This window comes from Mytilus trossulus, chromosome 14 (genome assembly GCF_036588685.1).
Source record: "Mytilus trossulus isolate FHL-02 chromosome 14, PNRI_Mtr1.1.1.hap1, whole genome shotgun sequence".
Taxonomy (NCBI): Eukaryota; Metazoa; Mollusca; class Bivalvia; order Mytilida; family Mytilidae; genus Mytilus; species Mytilus trossulus.
Window position 1 is genome coordinate 36,327,890 of NC_086386.1, and position 20,109 is coordinate 36,347,998.

Genomic DNA, 20,109 nt, shown 5'->3' on the forward strand with positions numbered 1-20,109 from the left:
CAAGTTTACTATCCACGGCAGTCACAGGGTTTATTTAATAGAGAGGGTCTGAATAATATATCAATGACCGCTGTGGATCAATTATTAAACTGAGAATTGACTGTAAAAAGAAAATACACTTTCGGGACGTCTGGAACGGGTGTTTTTAAGATCGAAATTTCAGGATTGACCATTTCGGGATCCGGGATTTCTCTTTTCGAATTTCGGGATGTCGAGATATTTAATTTGTATAATAAATTCAGAACCTCGGAATATCATGTTTTTAAGCCCGGGCTATTGGGATCAGGGCCCCTCCGCAGTGGCGAATCCAGAAATTTTCATACGCAGGGGCCCATTGACTTCCTAAGAGGGGCCCGCTCCGGTCATGCTTCAGTGATTCCCTATATAAGCAACCAATTATTTTCCAGAAAAGGGGGGGCCGGGCCCCATAAATCCGCCTCTACCTCGACCCCCCTTTAATGAATGTTCATAATATACAGATAAGCGCTAAAATTATTCATGTGTCATTAAAATTAATAGAGAACAAACAAAAACAAAAGGATTTTTTTGTGGAAAAAGGAGGAGCCGGGCTAGAAAAACAATTATCCTGTCCCAAATTACCTATGACTTTTGACCTTTTCTGAAATTCTCAAGTCACTAAATGTTTTACAAAAAAAGAAGATGTGGTATGAATACCAATGAGACAGCTCTCCACAAGAGACCAAAATGACACCGAAATTAAAATTCAAAGGTCATCTTACGGCCTTCAACAATAAGCAAAAGCCGATACTGTATAGTCTGATATAAAAGGCCCCGAAATGACAATGTAAAACAATTCAAATGATAAAACTAACAGCCTTATTTATGTACAAAAAATGAACGAAAAACAAATATCACTGAGCCACTGAATAACAGACTCCTGACTGGAATGTTCATAATACATGTACACTAAATGTATGTTCATAATGAAATTAATAGAAAACAAAAAATGGGAATTTGGGAAATAAAGGAGGAGGGTTAAAAAAAACATTTTCCTGTCCCCAAGTACCTATGACTTTTAATACTTTTCCTGAAATTCTCAAGTCATTAAATCTTTTACAAAATTCTTTGTACCACACTTTACATCCTTTCAAATACGCTCTGAATGCCCGCGATTTCGCGGTTGTGTTCTAGTATGAATAATGTTTTTAAAAATTGTGTTTACAACAGGTATTTGTTACTGCTATTTACATGACTGTTATTTGAAGCCAGCATCGAAATAGATACATCAATCGCTCATTGAGCTGTATATAAATGTTGCTACTTCACTCTTAAACAATAAATATGCATTAAAAGGTAGAGTCGAATACAAATACAAGATACCAAGAATTATACATGAAAAAGACCTGAGTACGTTTTAAGGAACTCTTATAGTGTTAGATTACAATTGAATGACGACGTATTCACATTGTTTTAGTTTATTGACAGGAAGCCAATCAAAGGTAATGATTGCAACTGCATTTGCTATTACACCATTTATCATTTACTTTACATTACGTTGTTGAAATAACTTCCTACAGTTATCATTCATATATCACAATGAAATATCTAAAACATATAACATTTTCGGTGTACTGCTTATAGGTATCATTTAATAGTAGCGAGAGAAAATAAATAAAATAAAACTAGAGGCTCTAAAGAGCCTGTGTCGCTCACCTTGGTTTTTGTGAATATAAAACAAAGGATGTAGATGGATTCAGGACTAAATTGTGTTTTGGTGATGGTGATGTGTTTGTTCATCTTACTTTACTGAACATTCTAGCTGCTTAAAATTATCTCTATCTATAATTAACTTGGCCCAGTAGTTTCAGAGAAGATTTTTGTAAAAGATTACCAAGATTTACGAAAAAATGGTTAAAACTTGACTATAAAGGGCAATAACTCTTAACATTTATTGTATTTTAAAGTTTATCTTTATCTATTATAATATTCAAGATAATAACCAAAAACAGCAAAATTTCCTTGAAATTGCCAAATTCTGGGGCAGCAACCCAACAACGGGTTATCCAATTCACCTGAAACTCAGGACAGATAGATCTTGACCTGATGAATAATTGTACCCCTGTCAGATTTGCTCGAAATGCTTTGGTTTTTGAGTTATAAAAGCCAAAAACTGCATTTTACCCCTATGTTCTATTTTTAGCCATGGCAGCCATCTTGGTTGGTTGGCCGGGTCACGCCACACATTTTTTATACTAGATACCCCAATGATGATTGTGGCCAAGTTCGATTTGATTTGGCCCAGTAGTTTCAGAGGAGAAGATTTTTGTAAAAGATAACAAAAATTTAGGAAAAATTGGTAAAAAATGACTATAAAGGGCAATAACTCCTTAAGGGGTCAACTGACCATTTTAGTCATATTAACTTATTTGTAGATCTTTGCTGAACATTATTGCTGTTTACAGTTTATCTCTATCTATAATAATATTCGAGATAATAGCCAAAAAACAGTAAAATTTCCTTAAAATTGCCAATTCAGGGGCAGCAACCCAACAATCGGTTGTCCGATTTGTCCGAAAATTTCAGGGCAGATAGATCTTTACCTGATAAACAATTTTAACCCCATGTCAGAATTGCTCTAAATGCTTTGATTTCAGAGTTATAAGCCAAATCTACATTTTACCCCTATCTTCTATTTTTAGCCATGGCGGCCATCTTGGTTGGTTGACCGGGTAAAGCCACACATTTTTTAAACTAGATACCTCAAGGATGATTGTGGCCAAGTTTCGTTAAATTTGGCCCAGTAGTTTCAGAGGAGAAGGTTTTTGTAAAAGCTAACGCCGGACGCCGGACGCCAAGTGATGTGAAAAGCTCATTTGGCCCTGTGGGCCAGGTGAGCTAAAAACGAAACATTGTTTTTAAGAAGATTGAACCCCAGAACGTATGTATTGTAACTGTTCTTAAGTTACTCTAATCCTTCGGAAGAGTTTCAAATCATGAGACTGAATCTAAACAATATACAACTAAGAGTAAATAAGATCAAAACGAGCCAAAGTAGTTCCAAATTAGAGTTTTAGATGTTTTCGACTTCATAATTGATCAAATTTGTAATAAACAAGAATGTGTCTCAAGTATACGGATGCCCCATCCGCATTATCATTTAAGTATGTTTAGTCTACCGTTAAAATGGGATGTCATAAGGAATATGTTTACTAAGTTTTAATTAGTTGATTTAGTCAAAAACTACCTCGACCAAAAACTTTAACCTGAAGCGGGACGAACGGACGAACGAACGGACGACAAACGAACGGACGGACGAACGGACGAACGAACGGACGAACGGACGCACTAACCAGAATACAAAGAGCACATAAACGGGGCATAAAAAAATAAAAATCATGATTGTTTAAAGTATAGTCTATTATTTCACTTTAGCTTAAGGGATCTCTCTTTATATCCATTGAAGCAGAAATCTCATAGTGTACGTCAAATTGAAATTCGCTTAACTATTTTATGTTCCAAGATGAATACATGCATTAAAAAGAAAAAAAAGTCTTACCTTTGAATCATTGGAAACCATGTCTAGCATATACTCGTCTAAGACTCTGTTCTCATTAACATGTTTTAAAGCTACTTGCACAGCCTTATATTCTGAAATTGCATTTTGTTTTCTGATCGAATCTATTTCAAAAAGTCCACCTATTCGAAAGATATTCTTTGTCATCATATTAGCGGTATAACTATTATTGCTGTTCACTGATAATTGTTTTCCATAGAGCTGCAGAAAACTTGATCCGCACTGGTTAAAAGTTTCATAACAAGATCGTTCGCTAGTTGTTGAAGGAAAAACCGCACTACTTATAAAAACAATTTTATACAACAATATGGAATTATCTTTAAAGTATTTGTGCATCTTGAAACGAATAAATCCAACAAGGATATGTTTCCAAGAGCATGGAATGATATATTTTTTTTTTACATCAAATGAAAATGCCTAAATGTCTTATATGATTGTATATTTGGATCAATGATATTTTCTGTGGAAGAAAAATGTTGATAATATTAATGGAAACCTTTCAGTATATTTGTCAGTTTTGATTTATTAATATTGAAAAGAGGAATTTACATTTCAACAGTCTATTAGCAATATTACATTTAGACTTGTTAGTCTTGCGTCTGATTAATGTTTGTATATATTGTTTATTTCTAAGACCATTAATTTGGCGCTAATTTGATCTGTTATAAACGCATTAAGGCGCACCTCTCTCTTTTGTATGGATAACACTGAAGGAAGCCGTGGTTATGTTGGAATAAATCTGATTTATTACTTTATAACTTTTTTAACTACTAATTGTATCGATTGATGAGACGTGTATGAATGTTCGGTACGTACTACTGTATAAAAGTATCATCACTTGTGTATAATTCCTACCGACCGTGCGAGGGCTGTATATCCAGTCAATGTCGTTAATAACTTTCATTTGTTATCGTTCAGAATTTGCGCCCACCATAAACAAGGTGTTCACTTCTGATTTTTTTTATATCATCTATGACATTATGACCTTCTCTCTGAATTGAAGATTGATATACTGTTTTAAAAATATTCACCAGATACTTAATTTTGTCAGTAAAGATAATATGAAACCAATATTATTGCAGGTTTATATCATATTTTTATATCGTTTGTTTGCTCTGACGTTGGCATATAATCCAGCTTTTGTTTTAATCATAACTAATAATAAAAATTTATTTTAACACATACCTATTTTGGATGAGTATTTTTTGTAATTATATGTTTATATTTTTCTGTAGCGGTGCCCACGGTATAACTCATTGAAAATTTAGTTATTAGGACCTTACAAAAGTAATTGTCATTCGCCACATGCTAATTCTAGTACTTAGGCAGGAATTTTATAAAATGATAAGTCTTTTGGTTCATGCTAATTTTTTCTGCTTTTGTTTTTGTTTATGAATTAAATGTGAATGTCAAATCTTTGTTAAAGTCGTAATAGATGTCTTTTAAAGCTTAACTGTAAAGGGATTAATACCTTTAAAAAGATTGTATGGTAATTATACACATATAACAGGGGCGTCATCAATATGATATTCATTTTATTATGTATCATGTTTAATTTGTTCTTCTAGTTCTATTGACATTGATTTCATCTTAGATAAACTAGAATATATTAGATATGCGGTGATCAGATTCTGCAAAACATTATTTTTTCAACCAGTAACATTCAACCTTCCTTTCCAAGAAAATTCGTTATACTCTAATCAAATAGTATGGAAACGTATCCGCTTCAAACCAAAATCGCTTCATGAATGATTTTCTTGATTAAAATAATCCAAACTTAGTCATTTTCTTTGACATTAATGTTTTTCCTTGTCAAATTAAGTAAATTTGTCAGTATCGTAAGGGTTTATTTGGTTAAAATAACTATCAAAGGAATCCATGCCGAGAAAAGCACGTCTATGGTAAACCTTAATCAATAGTGGAACGAGGTGAACAATTCACAGATACGGTGTCATAAGAACATGTGCTGTTCCATAAACATTTTGTATAAAGAGTAAACAACAACCTGACTCGAATCATTAAAAAGAGAATTAATTTTTTTTTTGAAGTCGAGAGCTGTACCTTGCCTAATTTGCAGTGACCAATATGTAATCCTATTTCAGTTTGAGTCTGAATTCAATCAACTAGGAAAGTTTTTCAAATTAAATGAAAATATTAGAACGAACACGTTTTATAAGGCGCATTGAAGGGTAATCGGTCAATTGCGGACACTTATGTTTCGCAATTAGAATACAAGTAATAATAGTTATACGAGAGCATAAAACACTTGCGGTGCGGATGTTCCAATTTTGTTCAGACGTAAATGCGTATTCATACATCCAAACAAACAGAAAAATCCCACCAACAATAAAACCTGAATGGTGGACAGCTAAGGTCAACTTATAACTTGAATTTATGACAACTTAAGTGTTGCCATTGTCAGCTAACAACATGCAATTCTTACGAACAATAATCACAACTCAATACACTCAATATGTATGCATCTTACTTTGCGAATCACAAGTTTTCCTGGTGTTCATTTAAGATCTTCAACACAGAAAATATATTTAGTTTTCTGTACATAAAACAATTGTAGAAATAAGCAACTGATACATTCCTATCATGGTTTCCATGATAGAAAGTTGCTGCTCTCACGGAATCTATTAAACCAAGAATTCGAAAAAGTTTAAATCATCCGTTCGTAACCTTTACGGACGCCATCACTAGTTTCTTGACTGTTATGAAATAACCGTTTCACAGATGATATCGGATATGTTCCCTACGTCGTATCTACAACTCCCTTCCCTTTACATGAATGTGACTTACCAAGTTAAATTATTTACCGGGTTCGTAATAAGTGAGGAAAAATCCAGGTGTCACATGTGGAGCAGGACCTGCTTACCTTTCCGGAGCACCTGAGTTCACCCCAGTGTTTGGTGGGGTTCGTGTTGCTTAGTCTTTAGTTTTCTATGTTGTGTCATGTGTACTATTATTTGTATGTTTTTATTTATTCATTTTTAGCCATGGTGGTGTCAGTTTGTTTACGATTTATGATTTCGACTGTCCCTTTGGTATCTTTCACCCCTCTTTTATAGCAGAAGAATCTAGTTCACACGAATCAATCGGCTTTGTTCCATTTGTATTTCACTAAATTCCATCATTTTTCTCTCTCATGGTTTGTTTATTTAAAATTAATTTACTGTTTTCAGTAAGATAATCGATAAACTACTTTTGTCTTGTCTGATCTTGTCTTTAATACAATACATTTTAAGATATCTCCTGTGATTCAATTTGGAGGTTAACACATATAGTTTACTCTCAACTTAATTCATACATAGTCGAATTGCAAAGTTTACTACATTTTTCGTTTGTTTAGCGTGAATTGTTAACTAATTATTAACTTTAAAATATGATTTTGAATTGAATTATATTTTATTTCTATATCAGAATATGTGGTTGTGTTGTTAGAGTTATGAAGTATTTTTTTTTTTAAAATAAATATTTCCTTGACACTAGTAATAGCTTTTTCTTTTATTTGGGTGATATTTCACAATTCTTGATCGGGGTAAGAAAAATATTTTTCTTCCAGCTGACTTGTAAAATATCTGTTCTCAGCAAATGATTAAATGTTAAATTTTCTTGGTTTTTGCTGAATTTCCTTTTGGGATATCATGAAAAAGTCGAACATACTTGATGATGTCACATATGAGGAGAGCAACTTTCTGTTCATCTTTGAAAATTGAATATAAAAATCATTAGAAAAATATATATTTCTCCACTATAACTCGTGTATTGCGATATTTCTCCAGACTCAACAGTTAGATTTTAAATAGTCAAATTTAAACTCGTCAAGCCTTGCGCCTCAAATATCAAAATTTAATTGATTCGAGTGGAAGTAAATAATAACACACCTGATGCAGTGGTGGAATCTATATATCTGAATATGTAAAAACATAATAATGATCGCGAATATTCTAGCTATCAAATTATTAAAATATATTCTTGATCTTCAATTGAAAAATCATTTTAATTGCTTAAAAATCCATCAAATCTAATAAGATTTGTTCGAAATCTTCTGTAATTTTACTCAATGTGTTACACCGGGTATAACAAAATGGTTGCAAAGTTAAGACAGTTATATCACAAAGAGTAAGATTTGACAATCTAATGTGATCAAGTCAAATTCACATTTCTGATATAGATTAACATTTCAATTAGAATAAGTCCCGCGCATTATAATACTTTTATTGCAAACACCTAAACGATCCGAATTTTGGAAACACTGTTTCCGCTTCCTCTTTCAAACTATTCTGAGACCCAGATCAGATTATTATTTTTTTTTTAGGTTGAATAACATTAACATAAGCTTTCCTCGAATCTCATATTTAGCCTAGTTAAACCAAGGAGGTTATTTTTCTTTGTCTATATTTCTTTATTATTGTATATATCGTAATTAACTATAGCGATGACGGTATGCACTGTTCTGATAACAGGGAGTCGCAAATGTTGTCTATCGTGACGATTAATTCTACATGTGATAAAAAAACCCAAATTAGTCGAGTAGAAAAACAGCTAGTTTGAGGGGAAAACGTAAGAAATAAAGAAACGTTCTTAATAAAAGACGTTACAGACTGCTTATAAAATTAGCATTAGAAAGTAACTTAAAATTTGCAAATTTAGATAGTTTCTCAATAGTTTGCTAACTCTATTTTGGATAACAATGATCAGAATAGATCTAGGTAAAGTTCTGTCAGAAGAGCGTAGGACACTTGTCAGTCTAGCGCTAAACTTATACCGTACTTTTGGGTCACGACAAGTTTTAGAAAAAGAAATAAAGACAATCATAGACATTTATAGAGTCAACCTTTTGAACATGTTGAAAGTTCTGGTTTTTCGAGTAAACTAACATCATGATTTAACATTACCTCTTTGATATATATATTCATCATTGGGTCTTTGCTAAAAGATCTATAGCTAATAGAAGATTTCAGAACATTCCCAAAAGCACAACATGTCCGACTGTAAGATACACTTTTCAAGTATTAAGTCATTATACCATGAGTATCAATCTGGTGCATTCGTATACGTTATTAGCCGCAAAGCAGCTTCTACGCACTCAGCATGTAGGGGATTGTACAATATTAAGGATTTGAGCTCTAGATGTCCTTTTTCTTCTTTCACATGAAGAGGAGTTACCTGTAAAGGACTCGTACTTGCTTAGAGAAAAGGAAGGAACAGAAATACTATAGGGAGAATAGGGGACTCAAAACTTCAGAATAGCGATTTACCTAGACGACTGGCTAAATGTATACCAAAAATAAAATATCAGTTGTTTCAAAAACTCAGATAGTTTCACAATTTTTCATCATAAACAAAGATAAATCAAAACTTGTTTCAAGACCGGAAATCACACACACGTACCATGAGGGAGCACCACTTAATTTCGACAAGGGTTTAGTGTTTCCACTTAGCTAGATATTTCAAAATTAACGTGTGTTGTTTTATATTTTTTTTTTGGTCAAACAATAGATTTTGATTTTTTTTGTAATTCTAGGCACTATGACTATGTTGATTGCATTTCAGCCAACATACAGCCGAAAACGATTTTGGGGTTAACCTTTCCCCCGAACATAATTTTTTGAAGAGTATTTACTGCGACAAAAAATATTCTTGGCACATAAATTTTTTGGATATGAAAGCAGTGATTGTGACTCTGCATCGTTTTCTGAATTACCTGATATCAATGGGGATGTGGTCAGATACGGTTATACGGGTGTAGTACAGTATATCAATTGTCCAGGGTGGGGAATATTGCCAAATCTTCTTTGTCCTTGATCTCGGAGATATAACATTTGGCAATCCAAAACAAAAGTGTATTGATAACAGCCTACATTATACGTATTAAAGGAAATATAAACATTTTGGAAGTTCTCTGTTACTTGACATCGCTGCTATCACATAACTGGTGTATTGCGATAATTCTCCACTTTCAACAGTTAGATTTTGAATATTCAAATTTAAACTCGTCAAGTCTTGCGCCTCAAATATCAAAATTTAATTGCCTCATGTGGAAGTATATAGTAACACACTTGATGCAGTGGTTGAACTATATATCTTAATATGTAAAAACATTATAATGATTGCAAATGTTCTAGCGACCAAATTAATAAAATATATTCTTGATCTTCAATTGAAAAATCCTTTCAATTGCTTAAAAACCATCAAATCTTCTGAAATATACTCAATGTGGTATACCGGATATAACCAAAATATTTGCAAAGTTAAGACAGTAATATTACAAATAGTAAGATTTGACAATCTAATGTGATAAAGTCAAATGAACATTTCTGATAGATTAACATTTCAAATAGAATAAGTCCCGCGTATTATAATACTTTAATCACAAACACCCAAACGATCGGAATTTTGGAAACACCGTATCAGCTTCCTCTTTCAAACTTTTCTGAGACCCAGATCAGATTATTTATATTTTTTTTGGGTTGAATTTAACATAAGCTTTCCTCGAATTTCATATTTAGCATAGTAAAACCAAGAAGGTTATTGTTCTTTGTCGATATTTCAATATAATTGTATAAATTGTAATTAACGATAGCGATGACGATTTTTCTAAGAGTATTTACTGCGACAAAAAATAATCTTGGCACATTCATTGTTTGGAAATGGCAGCAGTGATTTTGCCTTTTTCTGAATTACCTGATATCAATTTGTATTTGGTAAGTTACGACAATACGGGTGCAGTACAGTTTATCATTGCCATATATTTCTTATTTGACATCGGAGATAAACATTTGGTAATCCCCCAAAAAACTGTTTTGATAGCAGCCTACATTATAGGTGTTAAAGGAAAGATAAATATTTTGAAAATTCTCTGTTACTTGACATCGGTGCTGACATTTGGCAATCCAAATCAAAAGTGTTTGGAAAGCAACCCATATTTAGGGAAGATAAACATTTCGACAGATTAGTTGAGTCAAGTATAAATTCATTCGACAAACAGAATGAGCTTTCATTTCCATTTTCCATTTTATTCTATTACTTCTATAATGAAATTTAGAAGTAGTATTTTAAACATTTGCAAAAAAATCCTTTTCAACTTTTAAATGATTATCTGTATAGGTTTTAACTCGGAAACAGTATACGTAACATTTTATTCTTAAATATAACATGTTGACAAACAATTTGTGAAACGACAGTATATTAGCACCAGTGCTGCATGTATATTATATGACGGTCAAAGGTGATACTACATATAATGCAGGTAGTGACCATAAATAATGTACCAATAACGTTTTTGTATTTACAACAACGCCTTATTAAAAATAAAATCACATTTTAGGATATTATGTAGAGTATTGTTTAAGACTTTCATATAGCCTGCACAACTCCTTTAGATATCACAGGTCCTTTCTTGCTAATTAATAATGCAGGCCAAACAACATATTCAACATAATCTCCAGAACTCGTGAAGTGTCGGAAATAAGTGGTATCTATTGATTCTCCTGATTTCATATCACTAAACATGTGTACCGGTGGATCGTTGACTGCCATTAGCCAACACAGTTCAACACATTTATGTACAAATTGTTCACATTGTTCTATTTGTTCTTCAGTGATATAAGATTTACCTTCTGAAGTCTGGTACAACTGGAAATAAAAATACATATATTTCTCAAGTTATTTTAGACGTCATCTTCCCATCGCTGAATTGCATTGTGTGATTATTCTTGTTTTATATGTACATATCGAAATGTATTTCAGGAACTTGGCTGCTATCAAATAATTTTCAAATGATTTTATTACATGTACGTATAATACTTTTAAGAATCGAAAAGGGTTAATGCTTCCACATTTTGTATCTTGAACAACACGGAATATTGATTGATATAATGAGAAGAGCTTTAGCCAACGCTTCGTTATATTATATTATATCAGAATTTATTCCATATTGGTATTGTTTTAGTAGGTTTCTCTGTATGAATTGGATTTTGAATAAAAAAACATGTTCACCTGAGAAAGTGTTATTCACCGCGCTAAACGTCACGCGCTTTTACATGCTACGTTATGGTAAAATGTTTCAAGTAAAATTTGTTTTGGTATATGTTTGACACCAAATACATTTTCTTTCCTCGGAATATGGAATAAAACAATTACTGTCTTGTGTTTCGGTAAATATGGGGTTTAATTGACTTTTGAAAAACTGATATTCACTTCGGCCGTCGGACTCAGTGAATATCATTTTTTCAAAAGTCAATAAAACTACATATTTACCTCATCAAAAGACAGTAATTGTATAATATTTACCCCTATAACAGTGGCTGCTGAATATTTGGCGAGTACTTTTCTTACATCTTTAATTTGGCGATTATCGTCTTTACTAAGTGAATGCGTCTTCTCTGGATTAGCCTAAAATATATTCATTTATCAACATTTTGATAGTAAGAGCTCAATATTAAATAAGAAATTTCAATAACTGCAAATGATATGGCATGCATGGCAATGTTTTATATTTAACCTCGTCAAATATTACTTTTTGTAAATTTCATTTTTAAAAACAACCAAATGAATCCTATGAAGAATTGCGCAAACCATTTTATCATGTTTATAGCATTTTAATCCTAACTGATATCATTATGTCTCAAGTTCTACGGTCGCCATTTAGCAATTGGTTGACGGTTAGACTTAAACTTAGTTTACTGCATATAATAATTTTAACGTCATATCTGAATACCCCTGTTCAATAACCTAGACCATGGTGGCTTACTGAGGAGTCTTTTGTAAATGAAAGCGTGTCAGGCGTACAATTTTGTACTCCTAGTATCACAAAATAGTATATTTCCTACACCTATACATCTAGTGGTAGTTATGTGTTGCTCTACAGTCCCATCATTCAGAAAACTTATGCATGTACAACAAGTATCGGTCATATATATATATCTAGTAATGCAATTATCATGGTTTGCTTTAAGAATTTTACACTTACCATTTCATTGACACCATCCCTATGTATCATAAGTAAAATACGAGTAACATCCTTTAACTGACCCTCAGCTAGACGAAGACAAAAATGGTAGCTTTCCTGGGAGACAAAATGTAAACATATAGATTTAGACATCAGTAAAAGAGTCTGAAGATACCAAAGGGACATTCAGAAACCCAACGTCCAACACCATTGCCAAAAAAATTAAATTAATGAACATTCAGTCTTCAAAACAGTTCATAGAACACTAACACCTAGCAACATGATTATCCGGCGAATAATGATGATGGTTTCAGATGAACAGAACGGGTAAGTAGATCATGTGACAGATAATGCACGCCTCTTTTTGATACACCCCCCCAAAGTCGATGATACGTTAAATTTGACTAAACAAGATTACCACATTGAATTGAAGTGAAATAATCATAATAAAAAGATATATAATAAATGCTATTATAAATCAACCAATAAAAATTACAGTTTCATAATAAAAAAAAAACATCAACAAAATATGTTTTTTTCAGGAAAATATTTGAAATTTATTATCATTAATTTCATTGTATTAATGATGTAAAAAAAACTTAAAGTACGGTTTTAGATAGTAGGTTTTATAATCGATTGAGGTCAACATTGTTTACTGTATCAGACACTTCTTGTGTTTTGTCTTTGATTTATTACAACAAAGCACTTTCTTCACCACAATCACTTGACATTTTAGTATAAAATATAAGATGTCATCTAATAATCTCAGACTTAGCTTCACATACTTCAAGCGATATATATGATGTACTTTGAGTGTTAATTTATTATACTGTTGAATGTGGACGAGGCGCATGTTTTATCTACTTGAAATTATATCAGATTTATACTTTTCATTTTAATTTTGATGTAAATGGGGTCATTGCGTATTTTTATATTGACATGTTGTCTAACCTTACGGTGACCTATAGTTGTTAATTTCTGGTCTCTTGTAGAGAGAGAGTTGTAACACTGGCAATCATACCACATCTTCTTTTTTATAACCTTGTTTGTTTTTCGTTGCTGTTTATACTTACCTTTGCAACGTTTAAAAGACAATCTGCTGCCATCTTCTCGTCCATAGAGAACATACTAGTCAATACTTCAAATGCACTTGTCCACTCATCGTCATATAATTGTGAAAACTTCTCGGCCATTTTCTCTGGTCTGAATGGATCACTTAGATTTGCTACTGTGGGATTACCATCACTAAGATTATTACCCATTGCTTTACTTAGTCTAAAAATATGAAACGTACTTTCCATTATGAAATATTAAAATTCAAAAAGGAGTTATTAAAAAGAACATAATTCCATACAGAAGTATTTTAGGACACAATAAGTTTTTTAACAAGCATTGTACATGTGAGACAAATTCGGACTCGCAGGGAGTAAAAATGGAATAACACTTGAAGGGAAGACTATATTAATTAAAAAGATAGTATACCAACAAGTTTGTACTACTAATGTAGGTTCTATTTCACCACATTGTGTAGCAAGACTCTTTGTTAAAGACAAATGTGTCGGCTAGGTCCAAAGCTGTCAATCGTTTAACACATCTACATAAGTACAATGTTCGTTACGATAACTAGTCTACCTCGCATTTCCCATCACATGTCAAAGATATCTTTTCAAAAATAAATTTAATTTTACGTTTTGATTTACATTAATGTCGGTCATTGATTTGCCTATAATTTCATTTAAAAGATACAATCATCGACGTTGCAATTCTTTAAGGATTGAGGAAGTCATTGTGCACTATGCATTTATGGTAAAATAGTTTTTGGTAGATAATACTAATGTTATTTCGTAGTACACGAAATTCTTTTTTTTTTGTTGCATATTTTTCAGTCATGCAATGATATAATTTATACGTTGATTGAACAATGGTTACTATAATGTAAGAAGGAAATACTGCAGTAAAAATAGTATTACCTAAAGAGAAGAATAATTCTCGAGCCATGCCATATAAATTATTGATAATTACTTCCAATGACTATAAAAATAGGAAATATTGTGTGACCGACTGCCATGAATTATAAAACATTTAGATGTTTGATTGCGTCACGATGCAAACATATTAGTTTCATCCGATAAGTTACCACCTTATCACTATACATTTGGAAGATGCTTAGCCAGTCATAAGCGGTTGAGCTGGGGTATCACTATTAAGCTCGGTCGATTGAAGTGTTGTTTTATAACACAGAGGTTCTGGGTGCGAGTCCTGGGGTAGACAAAGCAATTATGTAATAAAATTCATGCTTTCCTGTTATAAAGGAGAAAATTTATACGATGAAGTTTTAATGATGGTTATTCGAGACTCGAACGGCGAGTTCTAAAGAATCACGTTTGAACTTTGGTCGATAACTGCATAATGTGGTCTGAGCTTGAGCCAGTGACCGTCTCTTCTTTACAAAGCTATATGCAGACAAACCGCTGGTATGAGTAATGTTTTGCGATGTCGAATATATCACTAAGATGCAATTTCACAAAAATAATGATTTGAAATATATATCTGTCGATGGGTCATATATTTCAGTATCTTCTGTAGTGATTCATGTTGATAATTAAAATAAGATTGACATCATAGTTCTAATACCTGGAAAATATTGTAACGGTTGACGACTTTCCTATAAATATATGAATGAGTGATAATGCTTTAGTACACAAAAATATGAATTGGTTTGTTTAAAATCCTGCTGGACGTCTGTATCCGCTTTCCCTCACCCTGAAGAGTCAAACTAATTAGAAAATTTGCATAGTTATTATTCTGCGAAGCACTCATTACTTTTTTTTATTAAAGTTGAACTTTTGAGGTATTTTTTTTAAAATGCTACCTTCTCAAAAGATTTGATTTTTCATCCTGTGTTTCCTTTAGTTCCTTCGAAGTCTTTTCTATGGTTGATTTTAAATTTTCCGTTTCTTTTTCTAATTGTCTCTTTTCTCTTGATGTGCTCTCTATATTATCCTGCAACTGCTTGTTTTCTTTTGATATTTCTCCACCTGTATCTTTAAATCTACAATTAAAGAGAGACAATTCCTATGTTACATCATTTCTGTTATGCCAAAGTGACTCATCAGTGACGCTCATATCAAAATATTCATAAAGCCAAACAAGTACAAAGTTGAAGAGCATTGAGGATTCAAAATTCCAAAAAGTTGTGCCAAATACGGCTAAGGTAATCTATGTCTGGGATAAGAAAATCCTTAGTTTTTTCGAAAATTCAAAGTTTTGTAACAGGAAATTTATTGAAATGAACTCATTATTGATATTCATGTCAACACCGAAGTGTTGACTACTGGGCTGGTGATATCCTCGGGGACGAGACTTCCACCAGCAGTGGCATCGACCCAGTGGTGTAAATAGTTATCAAAGGTACCAACTTATTATAGATACCAGGGTTACAAATTTATATTTACGCAAAAGACGCGTTTCGTCTACAAAAGACTCATCAGTGACGCTCGAATCATAACATGTTTTAAAGGCCAAATAAAGTCCGAAGTTAAAGAGCATTGAGGACCAAAATTTTGACAAATTAAATTTCTGTTGGTCACTATTATTATGCAAGTATGTCTTAAAGTTTTCTTGGAGCCATGGATTTTAAACATTCCATTAGTATTAACGTATATTTGCATAATCTTCATTTAATACGAATTTTATCATCATCATTGAATTGTGAAGTTCCTATCCCTGTAACGGTGTTTATTGTATATTCTTGTTGTTGCTTTTGGACAGTTCACCCATCGAGATAAAGGGGAACATTGATATATGTGTGTATGAACCTGTCCTACCAAGGATCATTTTAGAAATTGTTTTTTCAAACTCTCTTTTTTTTTAAATTTAAATTCTGTAATACTTCGATTATGTAATAACTTTATTCCTTAACTGATCACGCTACTTGTAGCAATATCATTTAAAAGCAAAACAATCACAACTGAAATATTGATTTCATTTTTTAGATCTGATTTTTCCTTGAAGTCTCATACCTTTGAAGTTCGTGGGTTTTCTCTTTGATTTCATTTTCACGAACAGTAACTTGGATTTGCAGTTTCGTTATTTGTTCCTTTAAATCTGATATTTGACTTGATTTTTCATCTATAGTACTAAAAAGAAAGTAAGTTTTTAGTATAAATATAGCACATATTCAAACAATTGTCATCCCCTTTTTTACGAAATTAGAACCCTCATAATAATGTCATCAAATTTGAATAAGTAATAGATGGTTATCGTGGTACAAAATGTATAAGCCTAAAGGTCGTTATATATTTGATTAAAGTGAACCCGAAAAGGGGGAATCACCAATTGCTTGGTCGAATCTTTTGATTCTTGTGTACCTTATTCCACTAATGTCCTCATTTGGGTTACAATGATTAAGCTGTATCATAGACTGTAAAAAATGCTTCAGCAGTGGTTTTGTAAACAAAGCTGTATAAGACAAAAATTGTTAAACAATCGATGGTCGATTTTGTCGAACGGAAATGCATTTTAGTTTTTGTTCAAAACAAAATCAATTTAAACAAAGCTGTATCAAAGCAAAACCGGGTCAAAAAATCGATGGTCGATTTTGTCGAACGGAAATGCATCTTAGTTTATGTTAAAAAAATAAAAAATAAAACAAATTATGATATCAGTGTTCATCACAAATGTTCCTAATACTAAGACTTAGTTTGTATGGTCTGAAGTATTTTAGAAGTCGAGAATATAATATATTAAGAGCGTCGAAAACAAAACCGCCTAAACAAAAACACTTTAACTGTCTAAATTTGCTAGAATTTCACAATATAAAACTTGACAGTAGTTTTTTAGCCGTTTGATTACGCCAGGTATTATAGACTTCCCCTTTTAATATTTACCCCGGATATCTGTAATTCTGTTAATATGTTATTAGCCTGTATGAGTTGTAACCTTGGTTTAAGTACAATTATTACAAAAAATGTTAAATGTAGGTTATTAAAGTTGTGAGGTCACAAATAGAACACAAATTATTCAACATGCTGTTTAAAGTTCTTAACGTTTATGTATAGAACATTTACTTACTCTATGTATGCCCTTTTCTCACCAACTGCTTTCCATAAATTTTGTTTAACGGCTTCAATATCTGCTGTATAATTGTAATCTACACTTTTTGAATTTTCTTCTTCAATTTTTCTGCCTTCTATTTCAAGTCGAAGCAGATGTATTGTATGTGCCACTCTGGTGAGATCATCAGCTGAAGTCTTGTACTTTCTAAAAGATTATAAAACTATTTCACCGTTCCAGTAAGAGATCATAGAGATAATCAACGTTAAATTATATCTAAGGGAAATTGTAAGCCCGATGGAAGATTTCTGTGCTTAGAATATTTTCATCAAAGTGTTGAACAGCTCATGTCCTTCATCTAGATGTTAGAGTTGGTGTGTTACCATTTCCAACCATTTTGGTTGTGATCCAGATTGTTTCAGTTAAATCGATTTATGACTCGATCACGAACAGCGGTATACTTTTATTGCTTTCATTAGATCTGTGCAACCACAATTTAGTTGTTTTTGGCCTCATAATCATAAAACTTAATATCTACTTCGTATATATTTTCTGTCGCAAAGATTTGTGACTAATTCATAGGTATACTCAGCCAAATGCTGGAGGCCAAGTAATTTGTCGTTATAGCAAAAAACAGTGCAATAAAGCTATTATTTAAAAAAAGATGTATCTCACATTTTACTTTATTCATATGAACGAATGTATTCCCCAAAAGAATTAACATTATCTATAAATTCATTACAAACATCCATTGTACCTTTTATAATCATCCTTCTCCATTGACATTTGATCTATATTTTGAGTAACGTCATTCAATTTTTGTTGTGCTTCTTCTATTGCTGTTTGTATGATATTAGGATCACTTTTCCATCCTTCCCCTGTCACGTGACGTATTTTCCTTATATGGTGATATAAGGTAGAAACATGTTTAGTCACATCAGATACATCCATAATTGCTTTGGCAAGTTTTCTGAAATGATGGAGATAATTTACCATTATAATTCTCTTAATGTAGTCGTTAGATTTTATATCAATTATAGATCTATTGTATAGTTAACAGCTTTATACAATTAGCAAGAACTTAGTATAAATACTTTAACAGTAAATTATTAAAGGTGGTTACATGTAAGTGTCAGCTTTAATGGAAATAATTATTTGTACATATCACTAGTGATGTTATTTTTCCAAATCGCGTATATAATGTATTCGTTAGAACATAGCCGTCTTCTTATTATTAGATTCAATCGAACTGAATGAATACCAATGTCGCAGCAGAAATTATTTTTCGAAGAGGTGTAAATAGATGCAACTTTACTTTAAAGTTTGAGATTGTTTTAGAATATTACAAAATAGCAAGGACGTTGTACTTCAGTCTTGATAACTGCCGTAATACATTACAAAACGCTAAGACAGTATATCGTCCAATCTTGATAACTAACGTAACAGTCCGGTATCCTAATGGTCCTGATTTGAAAGATACATATTTGACAAACGTCGTAGGTTGTTAGTTGCAAATGTAATACAGCAACTACAAATACATCAAGTTTGAAACCTACAAATAATGACTTTTTATTTTTTTAAGACCTTTATGAGTATGCAGATTCAGATTAATGAGTCCTTTGTCTGCCGTAAGAAATTTTACTATAAAAAAAAGAAGGTGTGACAATTAGACAACTCTCCACAAGACCAAAATGACATAGAAATTAACAATTATAGCGAAAAATTTTAAGCCTAGTAAAATTGTATGAATGATGAGTTATTAACAAAGTTCATTGTGATTAAAACGATTCATTCCAATTCGGCAAACATAGAGATAGTTGCATTAAAAATTCCTAATTCAATTCAAGAAAAAAGAAATGGTCTCGTTTAAACCATAAATTAAAGTGTTTAACTCGAATGTACCTTTCAATATTCTCTTTCTCGTCAGTGAGTTTTCTAGATACATTCTTACAAAGTCTTATTTGAGCTTTCAGTTTATCACCCGATGAGTCTGTTTGTTTCTCTATGTCTGGAACTCTCAATATATTACAAAGTTCGTGTAGGTCTGTCTCGATAACGGCAAGTCTGTGGCTATTCGAGTCTTTTCCTTCCAGCTGCCTGAGATCAAATGTTCAAATGTAAAGTAAATTTAAACGTAACAACATATAATGTAATAATGATTATAGTACTCAAAGCATATTTGCAAATATTGAAGTTACAGGACCCCTCTTACATTTACGAACAATATACGCAATTTGAAAATACATTTATCCCCGGGTATGAATCAAACGCTCAAAACACATCAAACGAATGAAAAACAATTGCCATATAGCTGCATTGCATGGGCATTTCTTTGTGTAAAACATTGAGGAAAACACCTGATTTTAAAGTTAGCTTTACTTCTCAGACTTTCATGACAGTTGCATAAAAAAAAGAGAACTATTCCTAAAAACGAAACAGGGATTCAAACAATTCTAGAGAAACGTATTGTATTTTGGATCATTTTGACTTCTTCCGTGAATAGTTAATTTAAAAGCATGAAACCACTCAATATAACGTCTTGTATTTAGCGATTATATCA

At 32.2% G+C, this 20,109-nt stretch overlaps 2 protein-coding genes across 5 annotated transcripts in view; both read right to left on the reverse strand.

The window, feature by feature from the left end:
• The window catches only part of LOC134697705 (gamma-aminobutyric acid type B receptor subunit 2-like), a 32,200-nt gene extending 28,515 nt beyond the window's left edge, over nucleotides 1-3,685 (reverse strand). The window contains exon 1 of the mRNA XM_063559989.1: nucleotides 3,518-3,685. Within this exon, the coding sequence (XP_063416059.1) occupies nucleotides 3,518-3,685 (168 nt within the window). The remainder of the gene's footprint in view (nucleotides 1-3,517) is intronic.
• A 6,981-nt stretch (nucleotides 3,686-10,666) lies between these two features.
• Nucleotides 10,667-20,109, reverse strand: part of LOC134696069 (myosin heavy chain, striated muscle-like) — a 41,242-nt gene continuing 31,799 nt past the window's right edge. For 3 of the 4 annotated variants that reach the window (XM_063557650.1, XM_063557653.1, XM_063557651.1), the window contains 9 exons: nucleotides 19,452-19,646; nucleotides 18,307-18,519; nucleotides 17,568-17,756; nucleotides 16,517-16,633; nucleotides 15,367-15,546; nucleotides 13,568-13,769; nucleotides 12,516-12,611; nucleotides 11,837-11,938; nucleotides 10,667-11,179 (listed from right to left, as the gene is read on the reverse strand). In XM_063557650.1, the coding sequence (XP_063413720.1) occupies nucleotides 10,901-11,179; nucleotides 11,837-11,938; nucleotides 12,516-12,611; nucleotides 13,568-13,769; nucleotides 15,367-15,546; nucleotides 16,517-16,633; nucleotides 17,568-17,756; nucleotides 18,307-18,519; nucleotides 19,452-19,646 (1,573 nt within the window). In that variant the 3' untranslated portion in view covers nucleotides 10,667-10,900. The remainder of the gene's footprint in view (nucleotides 11,180-11,836; nucleotides 11,939-12,515; nucleotides 12,612-13,567; nucleotides 13,770-15,366; nucleotides 15,547-16,516; nucleotides 16,634-17,567; nucleotides 17,757-18,306; nucleotides 18,520-19,451; nucleotides 19,647-20,109) is intronic. The other variant, XM_063557652.1, reaches the window with a different exon arrangement.